The sequence below is a fragment of the Dermacentor silvarum genome, chromosome 1 (assembly GCF_013339745.2).
Source record: "Dermacentor silvarum isolate Dsil-2018 chromosome 1, BIME_Dsil_1.4, whole genome shotgun sequence".
Taxonomy (NCBI): domain Eukaryota; kingdom Metazoa; phylum Arthropoda; class Arachnida; order Ixodida; family Ixodidae; genus Dermacentor; species Dermacentor silvarum.
Window position 1 is genome coordinate 255,630,062 of NC_051154.1, and position 17,279 is coordinate 255,647,340.

Here is a 17,279-nt window from a genome sequence, read left to right on the forward strand (position 1 = left end):
AGCATGCCGCAGCTACCTTGGAGGTCACGCGCAGCAGATTAAGCTGTGCACAACTTTGTCCGTAGACTGGCACTACAAAGACGAAATGGTTTTTCCGTCTTTGTGATTACAGACATATTTGTTTCATGTATTAAGCTCCAAATTAGCAGTTATGTATTACTGAGAATGTTCTTGCAATCGCAAAATAATTTGTTAGTGTGAAGCTGTTCTAATGTGCTACTTTTTGTTTGCCAATGTGGCAGTACACAAGGTAGCTCTACATTTCGCACCCTTGCAACATAACTATGCAAGAAGTACAGGCATTGACACCCCGACAGTACAGAAATAAAAATCAATTATGAGATTTAATGTCCAAAGGTAACACATAAGCTATTAGGGACACTCTTGTGGGGAGCTCCGGATTAAATTTCAGCTCCCTGGGGATGGTTCTTTAGGGAGCATTTTCTTATAAGTACAGCCACATTTTGTTATAAAGAAGTTGCATCCAACACGAAAATACCGGTTATATCTTGGTTATAAAGTTACAACCCCCTCAAGTGCTACAATTGTACGCTAGTCATGAAACAGTCGTTCTCATATTAGGCATTATTGTAGCGAGTTCTCGCATGAAGTCCACATTCTGTAATCCCGACAAAACACACTTTAGAATTGCCAATTTCTTACTCCCTTCCGCAGCAGTATGTCTTTAACGAATATGAAGATGCAATATGTTCAAACTGATGTTTCAATGAACAGAATTAATTGGCATCTAAAGGGGAAACCCTGTGCTGGGTATCGAGTGCTTTCGAAGCACTCTTTTTGTGAACAATTGTATCACTTGAAGGGGTTGTAACATAACGGACGACAAAAAGTCAAACCTTGATATAACGACAATGTACTTGCAGCGAAAAACTTCGTTATATCGAGGTTTCGTTAATTCAACAGTACTAAGATGGGGGAAAAAATAAAATTATGGGGTTTTACGTGCCAAAAGCACGATCTGATTATGAAACACGCCGTAGCGGGGGACTCCGGAAATTTGGACCACCTGGGGTTCTTTAACGTGCACCTAAATGTAAGCACACGGGTGTTTTCGCATTCCGCCACCATCGAAATGCGGCCACGTGGCCAGGATTCGATCCCGCGACCTTGTGCTCAGCAGCCCAACACCATAGCCAGTTAAGATGGGGAAATAAAAATAGTTTGTTACATCGCGAATTTCGTTAAATCGAGGTTCGTTATATCGAGGTTACACTGTATAACAATGGTAATGCTATACACACCATGAAAAATTTCGCATTTGCTTCGCTATTTCACATTTACTATTGCGCTATATGTGATAATTTGTTACATCCATCCTTGTTAAATTGAAGTTCGACTGTACCCAAGTTGTTCTGTATTCTGCCCCCATCAGAAATGCTGCTGCTGTGGTCACCAAACTAGGTGGAAAGTACGCACCTTCAAGACGTTGAGATAGGGCACGACAAATCGGTATTCTGCGACATGATCTTCGCACCCGCTACGGTGGTTGAGGTGTAGGTCGATGTGGAGGCTGCGCTGGTCATGCTGGAATGTTGAGTCCACCCAATACTCATGGTGGCCGCGATAAAGATAAGCGGAGAACTGATGGTGCTGCACGAATGTTCCGAGCTCCGCCAGCGTGCCAAAGGAGAACGACAAAAGGCTCACATTCCGGTCCACGGGGTGAGTGGCCAACTGAAAGGCCTCGAGGAGGCTTGGCACCAGCCACTGGAACAGTGCTTTGTTGGACCCCTGGTCACGACCAGCATTGCACCATTCGCGACCCACCTTGAATAAATAAATTGCACATTGAAAATTAATTATAATTTAGGAATTCTATGTGCCACAATCTGAAATAATATTTAACAACTGGAGCTCTTTAACGTGCACCTAAATCTAAGTACTTGAGCATTTTTGCATTTTGCCCCCATTGGAAAGTCACACTGTATGTAGGCAGGCCACACACACTGTATGTCGGCATGCATCAACAAAATAACATTTCAACCATAAGGGCACAAGAATCCATATGAAACATTGGGGGATGAAAGATGTACAACAAGATTGCACAAGCTGAACCTTAGAAAACAGCACTATTGGATACTTTGAGTAATGTATAGCTTAACAGAAGTCGGAGGCAAAGTATAAACATCATAGGCACCACCATACAGAGGCGTTTTAGTAGTCATTTTTATTTTGATAGGAATGCTGTGCTTGTGAATGGTACCAGCATTTCAGAAAACAAAATTTTTTGTGGGGATGGTTGACTGAAATGTAGCGTATGTTTGCCTTCTAAATTCTAATATTCTACAGCTGTTTTAATAATGTGATACCGGTTCGTAATAGGAACCGACTAGAGAAGCAATTACATCTAAGCTGGCTTAGCCTGACGAGGCTGCAACCATGTTTGATTGTATTTGCCTACAACAGAAGGAATGCCACAGCACCCATACCTGAACCTCGTGACTCCACTTGAACGCCGCATCTTTGGACGAGTACGTCCGAATGGGTGCATAGCAGATCAGTGTCCCAAGGGCACAACGATGAGAGAGCCGCCCAACCACGCGCCTTGCCAGGGAGTGGTCCCGTACAACCAGCTTTAGGAAGAGGCCTCCGCAGAGGGAGGCCGTGCGCACAGCACCGCCGATGCAGTTGCATCCGATGGCAAGGTAGCGCTCCCAGCAGAGCAGAGCTGCCGCTGCTGAGATGCCGGGCCTTGCTGGAATGTCGCTCACCACTTCGCCCATCAGCATCGGCGGTATCTTGAGGTGAAGGTAGAGCTCGACGAAGTGGTTCTTTTCATTTATTAGCACCTGAGGTGTCAAGCACAGGGAAATGCCGTTTTCTCGAGACATGCCAGTAAGTTACTTTTGATAACAACAATTGTTACTGAATTGTTACTCTTGCCAACCATTTCTACTCAAATAATTCCTGCAGAAATTATTGTTTTGCAGGAAATATCCAACATTGAGAAAAACAAACAAAACCAATTTCAGAAATGTGTCAGCATGGCTAATTAAATATTTGGGCCAGTATTTATACAACTTCAGGCATATACCTCATTCCTCCTTGGGGAGAGGTGATTCTTTATGCAACATTTTTTTTATATCTTAATTTTACGAGGTGTAGCGCTGAAAACTTATACATATATATAATGTGATATGCTTATTTTGAATATAAGGTCTATTGTTTATCTCCTTCCGTCCAAATTTTCATTTAATTATCTTCTGCAAAGATTTGCAAAATATGTGCACCTTAGATATCGCTAAATAGGGTATGAATGGCTTCTGTACGATTCAAGGAATGCAATAAGACCAACCTTATTGGTCTGCCTTACCAAAAAATTAGCGAGACTTCAAAGTTAGACACCAGAGAAACACTTTTTCGAGTTTCAAATTCAATACCTGGTAATTCGAGTTCTAGCTAAGGCAGAGCACCTAGGTTGGTCTTATTCAATTCCTTGATTCATACAGAAGCCATTGATACCATATTTAACAATAATTAAGGTGCACATATCTTGCAAATCTTTGCAAGAGATAATTAAAGGAAGCTTGCATAAAATCTGCAAGGAAGGAGAAAAACGAAAATGGACCTTATGTTCAAAATAAGCACATCAAATTTTCAGTGCTACACCTGGTAGAATAAAAATATAAAAATTTTTGCTTTAAGACCCACCTCCCCCCATAAAGGCGCCCTGAAATACGTTTCGAAATAGTCATAGAATGGCCTCAGTATTAAACGATGTCGTCTCGCGAATCAATCGCCAGCTCCGTTATTGCACCGATACGTGGCTTTATTTTTTAGTCTCTGCCAGCACACTGGAAGCTACAGAAGGGAGAAGCCAAGGGGACAAAGTCCAGTGCAAAAGTTGTCTCGGCGGCGCAAGGGCTCCTTGCAGCGTTTCGTGGAGGCCACAATAGGTGACCTGTAAAACAAGCAATCGCAGGGACTTGTGGGGCGCACCGTCAGCTAGCAGCTTCCGGTTCGACAGATGATATGACGGCATCGGCAGCACGCCTGGTGCACATGTTTTTCTACACGGTTTCAACTGTCAGTCGTGCGAAGCTTTCCGTCCGCTTTGTCGACCAGCAATGTCGTACCATTCATGCAGCTGATTTGTAGGTTTCAGTTGACTCTGGGCGCAACGATGACGAGCCAAGAAAGGCAACGATATGCTTATATTCATAAAGGAACCCTGGTTTTCGTTTCGGCGGCCTTTTTGTTTCTGCCAGGTTTAGCTCTATGACACTTGCCACTGCTTGGACGTACCGTCACTGACTTTTCTGCCTGCGGGTCAGTCAGACAGATGAAAAAGCTATTTTTATCCAATAATTTATCAAGCGTACAGAAGCATTATTTATAAAATCGTGTGCTGAGGCGATGGCTATAGCAGCCTGGTAAATACTGCCCTGTGATCGTCGCTGCAACCGATATCGTCAGTAACGGCGCAGCTAGCATAATTAGATGACGGGCTGAAAATGTTCGAAAATTGCGCGCTGTCAACGGCATTTCTTGGACGAAACTCGAGGTTCATTTGAAGTGGTAAATAGTCAGAAGTTTTCGCTTTTTTGTCAAGAAGATGGGGAAATCGCCAACACATTACGGCTGCGCATTAAGTCTCTGTGTTCAAGGAACAAAAGTGGGCTACTTGGTTACGAGTATTACATACGTATCTCGCTGTGTCCCATTTAAATTTGCACCGTAAAACCATGTTTCATAATACACCTGTGGCGACACACTGCGCACAAACCGGCGCAGCCTCCGCCTCGCCACTTGCTAGCCTGGCGTGACACGGCTGCATGCTGCACCACGCCTCCGATAAGGGACAGCGCCACCGCAGCGTCACCGGAGGCTTACGTCACCGAAGGGGGATATAAACCCAAGCTGCTAAGCTCAAAAGATCCTTCCTTCGCCAACCGTTCGAGCGCAGCGGGGGTATGCTCGCCCCGTCGCTGCTACTACGCTAATAAACAGTCGTTATGTTTCACATTGGGATGCGTCCTTCCATCGACACGGCATGCCACATCTGGTGACCCGGAAACCAAACAAACCGCACCACATGGCCGAACCAGAAGTCCTCACCGCTCTTCACCAGCAACAGCAGCATTCTCGCAATGCCTCCACAACCGAGGCCGTGCCTGCCGGCTCCGCTGAGGACGTCACAGCTCCTACAGAAGGCATCCCGCACGCTGCCTCATACGACACCTGGCGTGTCGCCATCATGCTTCGGCCGTTTTGGGTGGACTCGCCCGAGGTCTGGTTCGCCCAGGTCGAGGCCCAGTTCTCCCTGGCACGCCTCACGCAAGACCGGACCCGCTACGATTACGTTGTCACCCACCTGGACACACGTTATGCCAACGAGGTCCGGGATATCCTTGCTAACCCAGCAACGGCCAACCTTTATGAACAACCGAAGACTGCACTTATCCGCCGCCTGTCGGTCTCGGAAGAAGATACGACAACTTCAGTCTGTAGAGCTTGCTGAGCACAGACCTTCGCAGCTCCTGCACCACATGCGTGCGCTCGCGGGCAACATGCAAGTCCAGGATTCTTTCCTGGGAGCGCTTTGGCTCCGACTCCCGCCGCACGTCCAGGATATTCTGCAAGCTCAGGTTAGGCTACCTCTCAACGAACTTGCGGAGATTGCTGATCTCGTCGAGGCCTCCTTGCCGCAGTTGTCGCTCACCATCCAGGCTGTCGCCGCACCTCTGAACACCACAGAGCTTGTGCGCCGTATCGACAACATCGATCGACAGCTCACCTCCATACAACAACGCCTGGGTGAACGTCTTCCGATGCAACAGCGCCGTCACTTGCAAAGCCGCGACCTTAATACCACTTCGTCACGGCAACCTGATAACGGCCCGTGTTACTACCACCGATGCTGCGGGGACAGAGCCCGGCAATGTCGACCACCCTGTTCCGTGGGACATGCGGAAAACACCAACGGCAGCTCATAGAGACAGCCGCAAGCTGCCAAGCCGGAGGCAGTCGCATCTTCGTCACCAACCAAATCACGAAGCAGCGGTTCCTTGTCGATAGCGGTTCCGACATTTGCTGCTACCTGCGATCCTATCTTCAAGGTCCTCGTCCGCCTACGTCTTTCGAGCTCGGTGCGGCAAACCACTCCACACTCAAGACGTACGGCTCGCTCCGCCTGCACATCCATCTCAGAAACTTACGCCATGATCTTCACTCGAACTTTGTCATCGCCGAGCCAATCATCGGCTCAGACTTTCTGGCCCACTACAACCTCCTTCCGGACTGCTACAACGACCTCATCGACACGACAATGGGACACTCCGCACCAGGCCAGCGAACGACTGCCCAACAGCCAAGCATCAAGGTACTGAGTGTTGACAATCATTCGCCGTACCACGCCATCCTCGCCGAATTTCCCGGATTGGCGCGCCCCAGCGGACTGCCACGCAAAGTGCAGCACACTACTGTGCACTACATCCGGACCACTTCAGGCCCCCAGGTTTTCTGCCGCGCCCGTCGCCTTGCCCTGGACCGCATGCAAATAGCCAAAGCAGAGTTTGAGGCCATGCTCCGCAAAGGAATCGCCCGCCGCTCTGACAGCCCATGGGCCTCGCCACTCCACTTTGTGCCGAAGAAGGCCGAAGGCTGGCGGCCCTGTGGGGACTACCGTGCCCTCAACGCACGCACCATCCCGGACAGGCACCCCGTCCACCAAATACAGGACTTCGCCCATCGCATTCATGGCTGCCATGTGTTCTCCGTGCTAGACTTGGTGAAGGCCTACACACAGATACCCGTCAATCCAGATGACATCCCGAAAACGGCAATCATCACTCCCTCTGGCTTGTTCGAATTTCCCTTCATGAGCTTCGGCCTGAGGAACGCTGGACAAACCTTTCAGCGCTTCATCGCTGAAGTCGTCCGCAGCCTCGACTTCTGCTTCGTTTACCTGGAGGACATACTGGTATTTTCCCGCGATGCCGAAGAGCACCACAGGCACCTTCGTCTGCTGTTCCAATGCCTCGATGACCACGGTCTACTCGTCAATATCCAAAAAAAGCACGCTAGGCGCTTCCCGTCGTCTCCTTCCTCGGCCACGAAGTTTCATCTGAGGGAACTGGGCCCTTGCCCCAACGCATCTCAAACCTGCAAAATTACCCTCAACCCACCACCGCTAAAGTTTTTCGCCGTTTCCTCTGCATGCTGAACTTTTACAGGCGTTTCTTGCCACACGCAGCAGACTACCAGGCTCCCCTCCACGATGCTTTGGCTGGCCTACGAGGAAACCACCTACCACGTGGACACCGACGTTAGCTAAAACTTTCGAAGAATGCAAAGCTGCCCTCTGCACCGCCATGCTTCTCGCCCATCCCGCGCCAGACACTCTCTTGGGACTCTTCACGGATGCATCTAGCTTCGCCATCGGCACAGCCCTCATGCAACACGTGGACAACACCTGGCATCCCTTGGCGTTCTTCTCCAAAAAACTCGCAGCTCAGAAAACGCCCCCTTCAACCACCAGTTCCACTGATGAAATCACGACCACCGCCCCGACAAGTTTGCCAGCCTACTACAGAGAACTTCTGGCGATATACGAAGCAGGGCAACACTTTCGCCACATTCTCGAAGCACAGAACTGCACTATCTATACAGACCTCAAGCCTCTTACCTACAGCTTCTCTCAATGTCGCGACAAACTCCCTCCTGTACAGCAGGACCAACTCTCGTTCATTGCACAGTTAACCACCGAAAACCAACATGTCAGCGGAAAAGACAACGTGGTCGCAGACGCACTTTCACGTGTAGCAGCCATCAACTCTGTGCAGATAACAGCGGACGTCCTCGCCGAGGCTCAGACTACGGACGTCGAACTGCAGGAACCTCTCAAGGGCAGGTCCTCACTACAGCTGCAACAAGTTCCCATTCCAGCTTCGACAACCACAATCTGTTGCGACATGTCGAGAGGACGAAGCAAGCCCTATGTGCCCCTGTACCATCGCCGTCGTCTTTTCAATCAGCTCCACAACCTCAGCCATCCCGGCATATGCGCCTCTACACGCCCGTGGCTGACCGCTATGTCTGGCCCTCCATGCAATGAGATTGTAGCACCTGGGCGCGCTCCTGCATTCAATTCCAACGCGCTAAAGTCACCAGGCACGTCACCACTAGGAACATTCCCTCAGCCCTCTGGTCGGTTTGAGCATGTCCACCTCGACATCATACGACCCTTACCCCCGGCTGGACCTTATCGCTACTGCCTCACCACCATAGACCGGTACCCTCGATGGCCCGAGGCATGGCCCCTTGAGGAAATCACCGCGGAAGACGTCGCCTCGGCCTTCTTCACCGGCTGGATTGCTCGTTTCGGTGCCCCGCCTTGTAACTACCAAAAAGGACGACACGAAAAGGTTCGAGTTGCACCTTTTCAGGCTCCTCGGGCTGACCATCGGTTTTGAATGCTTGAGGACCACTCGTTACCACCACTGCGCCAACGGAATGATTGAGCGCTTCCACCGACAGTTCAAAGCAGCCATTATGTGCCACCCGGACTCAACCTGGCTCGAGGCCATTCCAGCCATCATCCTTGGTCTTCGCGCCACCTTCAAGCCGGACATCCACGCTACACCAGCAGAGCTCGTCCACGGAGAACCACTCCGTCCCCCAGGTGAATTTCTCGCTGCACTGCCTTCTAGCACTACGACATCAGATCCCACCGATTTCGTCGCCCGGCTCCGGCGCACCATTGCCGCCTTACGCCCGTCACCTGCAGCCCACCACTGCAAGCCTACACCTTTCATGTTCAAGGAGCTAGCATCGTGCACGCACGCTTTCCTTTGCAACAACACCGTCCGCAGGCCTTTCCAGCCACCCTACAGCGGACCCTACCTGGTCGTCCATTGCGACGACAAAAACTTCACTCTGTGCCTGAAGGGGAACGACTTCCGCATCTTGATTGACCGGCTCAAGCCCACATACATCGCTGCAAACGAATCGGGCAGCGCCACTCCATCCACAGGCATCTATCCGCAGCCGCCGACGTCGCAGCCCGCTCCGGTCACGACACGCTCTGGACGTCTGGTACGCCTCCCAGATTTCTAGACCCTGAGGGCTCTACACTCCGCGGGGGGGTGATGTGGTGACACACTGCGCACAAACCGGCGCAGCCTCCACCTCGCCACTTGCTAGCCCGGCGTGACACGGCTGCATGCTGCACAACGCCTCCGATAAGGGACGGCACGGCGCCACCGCAGCGTCACCAGAGGCTTACGTCACCGACAGGGGATATAAACCCAAGCTGCGAAGCTCGAAAGATCCTTCCTTCGCTAACCGTTCGAGCACAGCGGCAGTATGCTCGCCCCATCGCTGCTACTGTGAACAGTCGTTATGTTTCATGTTGGGATGCGTCCTTCCATCGACACGGCATCCCTCACACCTATATGTGCATGCGAGTACTGAAATAGTTACTGTTTTTTGAGTCAATGTTAGAGAAACAAATATCTTGGGGAATCATTCCATGTTGGCCCTTAAACAGCTCATCACCGCCTGATTAGGCGCATACATTTGCTTTTTTGTTCACTGATGGTTCAGTTTTGGAAGTGGCAGCCATGCCTCTGATGCTTGTGCACAGCTGACTTAGCAAGGGATGCTGCAAGGCAGTAGTTACACGAGTTTACCATTAATGCTTGAATTTGAGCAGCCAACAGCTCAACAGCTGACCATGGTTTTGCTAGGCGCCTGCAACCGGGTGATCTTCGAGTGTGATAAAGCCGGACTGCAAGTGCATCAATAGGCTTCAACGGCAAAGCATTGGTGGAGGCTGTGCTTCCTCGAACCGGAAACAGCGAGCAGACGGCGCATCCCAGAATCTCGCTCTTTTACGGGTCGGCTCACCTATAGTCTGTGCTACACAGCATGCCGCAGCTACCTTGGAGGTCACGCGCAGCAGACTAAGCTGTGCACAACTTTGTCCGTAGACTGGCACTACAAAAACGAAATGGTTTTTCCGTCTTTGTGATTACAGACATAATTGTTTCATGTATTAAGCTCCAAGTTAACAGTTATGTATTACTGAGAATGTTCTTGCAATCGCAAAATAATTTGTTAGTGTGAAGCTATTCTATTGTGCTACCTTTTGTTTGCCAATGTGGCAGTGCACAAGGTAGCTCTACATTTCGCACCCTTGCACCATAACTATGCAACAGAGTACAGGCACTGACACCCCGACAGTACAGAAATAAAAATCAATTATGAGGTTTACTGTCCAAAGGTAACACATGAGCTATTAGGGACACTGTTGTGGGGAGCTATAAGTACAGCCACATTTTGGTAAAAAGAAGTTGCATCCAACACGAAAATACCGGTTATATCTCGGTTATAAAGTTACAACCCCTTCAAGTGCTACAATTCTTCACAAAAAAAGTGATTCGAAAGCAAAAGCACTGATGACAAATATATTTAAATTGCGTGGCAAATGCTTATGATCATGCCTGTGCTGCAAGTTTGAATAATATGTGTAACGCACTTTAGTGAAACGAGTTGTAAGGCAAGATGGCTGGCTGTTTGATCTCAGTGTCAGTACGTTGTCGTGCAGTGTTTTCACTATTTGTTTTTCAAAATGTTTTACACCCAGCACATATTTAATGTGGCTGAATGGATGGATGCTTTCCAAGTATGCTAGACATGAGACAGTCGATGTTCTCATATTAGACATTATTGTAGCGAGTTCTCGCATGAAGTCCACATTCTGTAATCCCGACAAAACACACTGAAGAATTGCCAATTTCTTACTCCCTTCCGCAGCAGTACGTCTTTAACGAGTATGAAGATGCAAGAAATATGTTGAAACTGATGTTTCAATGAACAGAATTATTTGCCATCTAAAGGGGAAACACTGTGTTGGGCATCGAGTGCTTTCGAAGCACTCTTTGTGAACAATTGTGTCACTTGAAGGGGTTGTAACACAACGGACGAGAAAGAGTCAAACCCTGATATAACGAAGTTGTACTTGCAGCGAAAAACTTCGTTATATCGAGGTTTCGTTAATTCAATAGTACTAAGATGGGGGAAAAAAATAAAATTATGGGGTTTTACGTGCCAAAAGCACGATCTGATTATGAGGCACGCCGTAGCGGGGGACTCCGGAAATTTGGACCACCTGGGGTTCTTTAACGTGCACCTAAATGTAAGCACACGAGTGTTTTCGCATTCCGCCACCATCGAAATGCGGCCACGTGGCCAGGATTCGATCCCGCGACCTTGTGCTTAGCAGCCCAACACCATAGCCAGTTAAGGTGGGGAAATAAAAATAGTTTGTTACATCGCGAATTTCGTTAAATCGAGGTTCGTTATATTGAGGTTACACTGTATAACAATGGTAATGCTATACAGACCATGAAAAATTTTGCATTTACTTCGCTATTTCACATTTACTATTGCGCTATATGTGATAATTTGTTAAATCCATCCTTGTTAAATTGAAGTTCGACTGTACCCAAGTTGTTCTGTATTCTGCCCCCATCAGAAAATGCTGCTGCTGTGGTCACCAAACTAGGTGGAAAGTACGCACCTTCAAGACGTTGAGATAGGGCACGACAAATCGGCGTTCTGCGACATGATCTTCGCACCCGCTACGGTGGTTGAGGTGTAGGTCGATGTGGAGGCTGCACTGGTCATGCTGGAATGTTGAGTCCACCCAATAGTCATGATGGCCGCGATAAAGATAAGTGGAGAACTGATGGTGCTGCACGTATGTTCCGAGCTCTGCCAGCGTGCCAGAGGAGAACGACAAAAGGCTCACATTCCGGTCCACGGGGTGAGTGGCCAACTGAAAGGCCTCGAGGAGGCTTGGCACCAGCCACTGGAACAGTGCTTTGTTGGACCCCTGGTCACGCCTGGCATTGCACCATGCGCAACCCACCTTGAATAAATAAATTACATATTGAAAATTAATTATAATTCGGGGATTATATGTGCCACAATCTGAAATAATATTTAACAACTGGAGCTCTTTAACGTGCACCTAAATCTAAGTACTTGAGCATTTTTGCATTTTGCCCCCATTGGAATGTGGCTGCTGCGACTTGGAATCAAACCACCGGTGACCTTGTTGCTTAGGAATGCAATCTTTAGCCACTAAGCCACCATGGCAGATGAATTAATGAATTAGTTCTTTTTATTTGTCATACTTGGGGTATGAACTCCAGACAAAGATAAAGAAACTGGCTTGAGGACATGTAGGGCACAGAAAACGAGTACTAACACACATTACGCAGGGGCAGGCCACACACACTGTATGTCGGCATGCAACAACAAAATAACATTTCAACCATAAGGGCACAAGAAGCCGTATGAAACATTTGGGGATGAAAGATGTACAACAAGATTGTACAAGCTGAACCTTAGAAAACAGCACTATTGGATACTTTGAGTAATGTATAGCTTAACAGAAGTAGGAGGCAAAGTATCAACATCATAGGCACCACCATACAGAGGTGTTTTAGTAGTCATTTTATATTTTGATAGGAATGCTGTGCTTGTGAATGGTACCAGCATTTCAGAAAACAAAATTTTTTTGTGGGGTTGGTTGACTGAAATATAGCGTATGTTTGCCTTCTAAATTCTAATATTCTACAGCTGTTTTAATAATGTGATACCGGTTCGTAATAAGAAACGACTAGAGAAGCAATTACATGTAAGCTGTCTTCATTTTAAGGAATTCCTATACAACATTAACCGACAACTCTCAGCACAGCTGTAAGACGGTATAGCGCACAAACTGTACTTCACTAAGATGATCGCTATGGATGTATCACAAAACAAGCAGTGAACTCTCACCTGTAGGTGTTTAGCGGACGGGCCAAACCAGGTGATGCCAGGCCACTCTATGGCACAATCCACCTGGTAAATTCGTAAACCTTCGTAAAGGTTCCTGCTCTGCTTGCGGCATACCTCGCCGAATGAAAATGTAGCGTCTACGTCCAGCAGCGAGGCCTGCTCGCTGAAGAAGGCTCGATACTCCTTTACGTATCTGTCGTGGCTTTCACCGGGGTCCGACAGGATCCACCATAGCTGAAGCTTCAGCTGGTGATATGTGGGGAGCATACTGCATAGCATTTAGGAAAATTTCTGGAATTTAATGCCGCAAAGCTGCGCAATGGGTTATGAGAGACCCAATAGTAGAGGGGGCACTCTGGATTAAGTTTGACCAGCTGCGGTGCGCTAACGAGTACCTAAAGCACAGAAGATAATTTTTTTTGCATTCCACTCTCACCAAAATTAGGCCGTGATCACTCCGAATTCGAATGCACGCCAGATTTCATGCTCTGCAGCAGAACATGACCACTAATCCTTCGCGATGAATGCGTTGCATTTGCACCGTAACTAGTTCTGGTTCATTGAGAATCTCAAGTATCGTGGAGCAAGAAGCCAGTTCATATGAAAATCATGCCGAGGACCCACATTGATTCTTAACATTCCAGATTCTGCACGACTTCCAGTGAGGGGTAATAGAACATCCAGTTACGTCACAAACAAAATATTGTATGGAGACTATTATGTATCTATGCTATCTGAAACTAAACTTTCCATGTGGTCTGAAATTTTATTGCAGCTTGCCCTTAAGCAAAGGATGCTTAACAACAAAACTGCAACAAAATGTATGGTCATAACTTGCTGGCTTTACTATTTTGCCAGACAGTGTCTTACCAATATTTGCACTGGGTATACTCGCATTGTGCAAAGATTTACCTGAATAACCATAGTCTTGTGTGAAAATCCTGTCTATGCTTATGAGTAACTTTAGACGACACCGGGATTGGGATGTCAGTGAAAGTTATATTCACACCAATGCGTCTCGCCTGCAGTGTCAAGGTTCCTTCCAACCTTCTTAATTACAGGTTTCAGAATTTTAACGGACAATTTAGTGTACTTGTCAATATCTACACAATTGCTCAGCAAGCGCCACATACAATTGAGAAAAACAAGAACGCTTAGCGGTTTGTGTACCTGTTACAAACACACTTACCGGCAACAAATCAAAACATGTCAGTGGAGAAAGAAAAGTTAGATCTTTCCAAACAAATGGGCTATCGAGAAATGGTAGGCTGTGTTTTCATATCATAACGGAAAAGTATACCTGCCAGCTACGGCTGTCAGGAGCTCTTCAGTTTATCCAGTTTCAAATATAGCCACTGATGTTTGAGTCATGGTCTTCATTACAAACCGAATTAAAGACAAATAAAAATGTCAAGAGAAAGCTTAAGCTTAAGGCCAACTTGGATGCCGCCTATTAAAATGCATGTAAAACGCAGAAATGCTTTTATGAGACAACCCATGGACCAATTTGAATACAATTTATTGCATATAAAGAATGTTAAAGTCTGGTGACTAGAAGCAGAATTTGGATTTAGAGCCTGAAATGTTGTACTAAAATTGGTAAAAATATGTTAATATAAATATAAACATGAAGTTTAAAAATCCACAACTCTGCATCAAAAACATATCGCATTTCTATAAACTCTACCCATTATGTTATCTAAAATGGGCAGCTCTTATGCGAACTTACAGCTCACGTGAACTCATTACACTTGCAAGGGCTTTGCAAAAGTACCACTCGCACGTTAGTGGTATGTTTCGGAGTGGTGTATAATACATGAATATTGTCCTCTTTAGATGTATTACTGTAGTTTACATAATCTTTAAATTTCGCGATTTCCCACAAACTTTAATAAAAGATAGACGGCCTAAATAGAAAATCTGTTTCCTCCAGTCGCTACATTTTAACGATTAAAAAATGATTTCTCCATTCCCATGCATTTAGATAGAAGTCCTTGAGCTAAAGCTTCATCTGGTAGATTCAGCTGGACGCTTTCGAGCCCTCTAAAGCGGTCTTGCGGTGCGCATTACCACGGCCGCCGATTAAGGCCTGCCGCGTGCATCGAAAACGGCGTCAGCTAGCGCCGTTCGGCCCAGCCAAGCGGCCGAGAAGGCAATTGAATTCCGGCTGTGACATTCGCTCCCATTTCAGCCCGCCAGTCGTTGCAAGCCACCTTCTACCCGGGAGCGCGCGACCGAGATCCGACAAACTCGACCACGTGGCTACTCCGATTGCACCCCCTTGCCGACGCCTATGGCTACGACCTAGTACAGTTTCTCAGCAATGTTTCAGAGCCCAAACAGCCATGAGGGGTACGCATCGTACATTCATAATTATTTGCACCAGTACATCCCATCGCGATTTTTTTTTTCAAGTTTCTGCCATGCCCACTTGGATTATTCCTAATTTGCAGTTCTGGGTCCATCCGATACGAACAAAACAATATTTCACTTATTAGAAAGTACGCAGGTCACTACAATGCACAGCAGACGACGCGCGCACACCGGCGCTACGGTGGCTAGATGGGTAGGTGTGCCGACCGAGCGTAGTTCACCACTTCTCCGCATCATGACGCAAAATTGGCGCTGCGGACAGTAGAAAGGTTCAGCGGCGCGCAACGGCGGCTGCGCTGTGTAGACGAGCTGCGTGTCTGATAGTATCGCTTGCCTCTGATTGTATCTTTGAAGTGCGCGTTATAATATCGTTCTGAGCAGTGTAGGCCAAGCCAGAATGAGGAACTTGTTGTTGTCGTCTAGTCAGAAAAACGAAATGCTGAAGTAAATTTTCTAGCTTGGCAATCGGTCACATTTATTGATATAAACGCGGCGCTCCAGCCCATTGCATTAAAGACGTAAATGTATTTTTTCCATGCATAAAACAATACTGCAATGGTTTTATACGGTATGTGGAACCGTGTTTACATGATATTTAGCGAGTTCTAATGCTTCAATTTCGAGAAATCCAGCTATTGTTTTATTGCTGCGTCAGTTACGGTATCTAAATTGGTGCGAGAAGAATTGTGTTGGGAAGTGCATATGGTTCACTGTTTCATTGTAATAAAATAAAGCAATATGTCTTGGACTAGATTCGTGAATATATTTAAAACACAAGAAAAGCTCTCGTAACTTGAGTCAGCAGACACACCAACATAAATTAGCTAGCGCCAGCAAGGCCGCAACGTTGGTCCACCACATCATAGCATTGTTCACAGCACACGCCTCATCTTCAGGTGCTTCCTCTTCTCCCTGTTACTTTCGCGCACCATGTTCTTGCCCTTTACAAGAAAGTAAAGGCGTGTAATTGAATAGAACTTCACAACATCGTTTGTGAGCTCTTTCTTGTGCCGCTTACAGCCGATCAAATTCGGGGGATTCAGCTGCAGAAAGGATGCAAAGTTGGCGATACTGTTCCTTCGTAACTCATTTAAACTGAAGCACAGCTTGAAGGCGTCTTCGAGCGATGCTACCAGTTTTTTTAGTGCTTCAGAAGGGAGTAACAGCCCTGACCTACTCATTCTGTTGAATTCAGTAACGTCCCTGAGCAATCGGAGCACTTGGCTCTTTGCAGGAACTTCCTTGCTACATAGCCTGCTATATAGAATATCAGCCTAGAATCACTTTTCTTTTCCCTGTAGCAGCGCAGCGGTGCTCGATGTCGCAGGCGCTGAGCACCTCATGTGCGGCTTGCAAATTTCCAATGTCGAGGAGCTCATGGACGTACGCTTTTCGGTGTACCGCTTGCTCATTAACGTCGCCGATACAATCTAGCCACCGTACCGATACTGAGCAAGCTACTGAGCAGCTCGGGGCGAACATTTCCGCTGTCAGACAGCGGAACATTTCCGCTGTCTTTCTTACAAATTTAGAGCCAGACTTGCAGTTCAGAGCGAAGCAGTAAGTCTCCTTGGTGGTCTTCTTTGGTGGAGCAACGCCGCCGCTAATCTCGCCGGTCATCTTTCCTACCTGGAACATTCCACATCGCTTAGGAACTTACAAACAGTACGAGAGATGCGGAGCTCTTCACCTTTGAAACTGACACGAACAGACGACATACAACTATTCCAATACGGGCTTTATTTTTTTTTTGCTCGCCGCCAGTCCGCCAGCCCCCTGAAGCAGACGACGTGCGCTGCGGAACCTTTCTACTGACCGCAGCGCCAATTTTGCGTCATGACGCGGAGAAGCGGTGAACTACGCTTTAGAGGCGCCGGTCGGCACACCTACCCATCTAGCCACCGTACCGGCGCCATGTCGTCTTCACGTGCTCACGCACCATCTCTGTGTGGTGAACATTTTTTCGCAAACAACAAAGACAAAACTTGCCGATTTCTGATCGCAACCAATGTGCATTACGGTCACAAGTTTCAAGTGCTGCGCGAAATATGCAGAATCGTTCTTTTTATGTACTGTGGCCATAAGACGTTTGG

General features: G+C 47.5%; 1 protein-coding gene across 1 annotated transcript in view; it reads right to left on the reverse strand.

Annotated features, from left to right (window-relative positions):
- The window catches only part of LOC119439416 (uncharacterized), a 593,935-nt gene that overhangs the window by 576,061 nt on the left and 595 nt on the right, over positions 1–17,279 (reverse strand). Inside the window, exons 2-6 of the mRNA XM_049660818.1 lie at positions 12,814–13,081; positions 11,777–11,896; positions 2,451–2,810; positions 1,669–1,788; positions 1,438–1,545 (exon numbers count right to left, since the gene is read on the reverse strand). Of these exons, the coding sequence (XP_049516775.1) occupies positions 1,438–1,545; positions 1,669–1,788; positions 2,451–2,810; positions 11,777–11,896; positions 12,814–13,080 (975 nt within the window). The 5' untranslated portion in view covers position 13,081. The remainder of the gene's footprint in view (positions 1–1,437; positions 1,546–1,668; positions 1,789–2,450; positions 2,811–11,776; positions 11,897–12,813; positions 13,082–17,279) is intronic.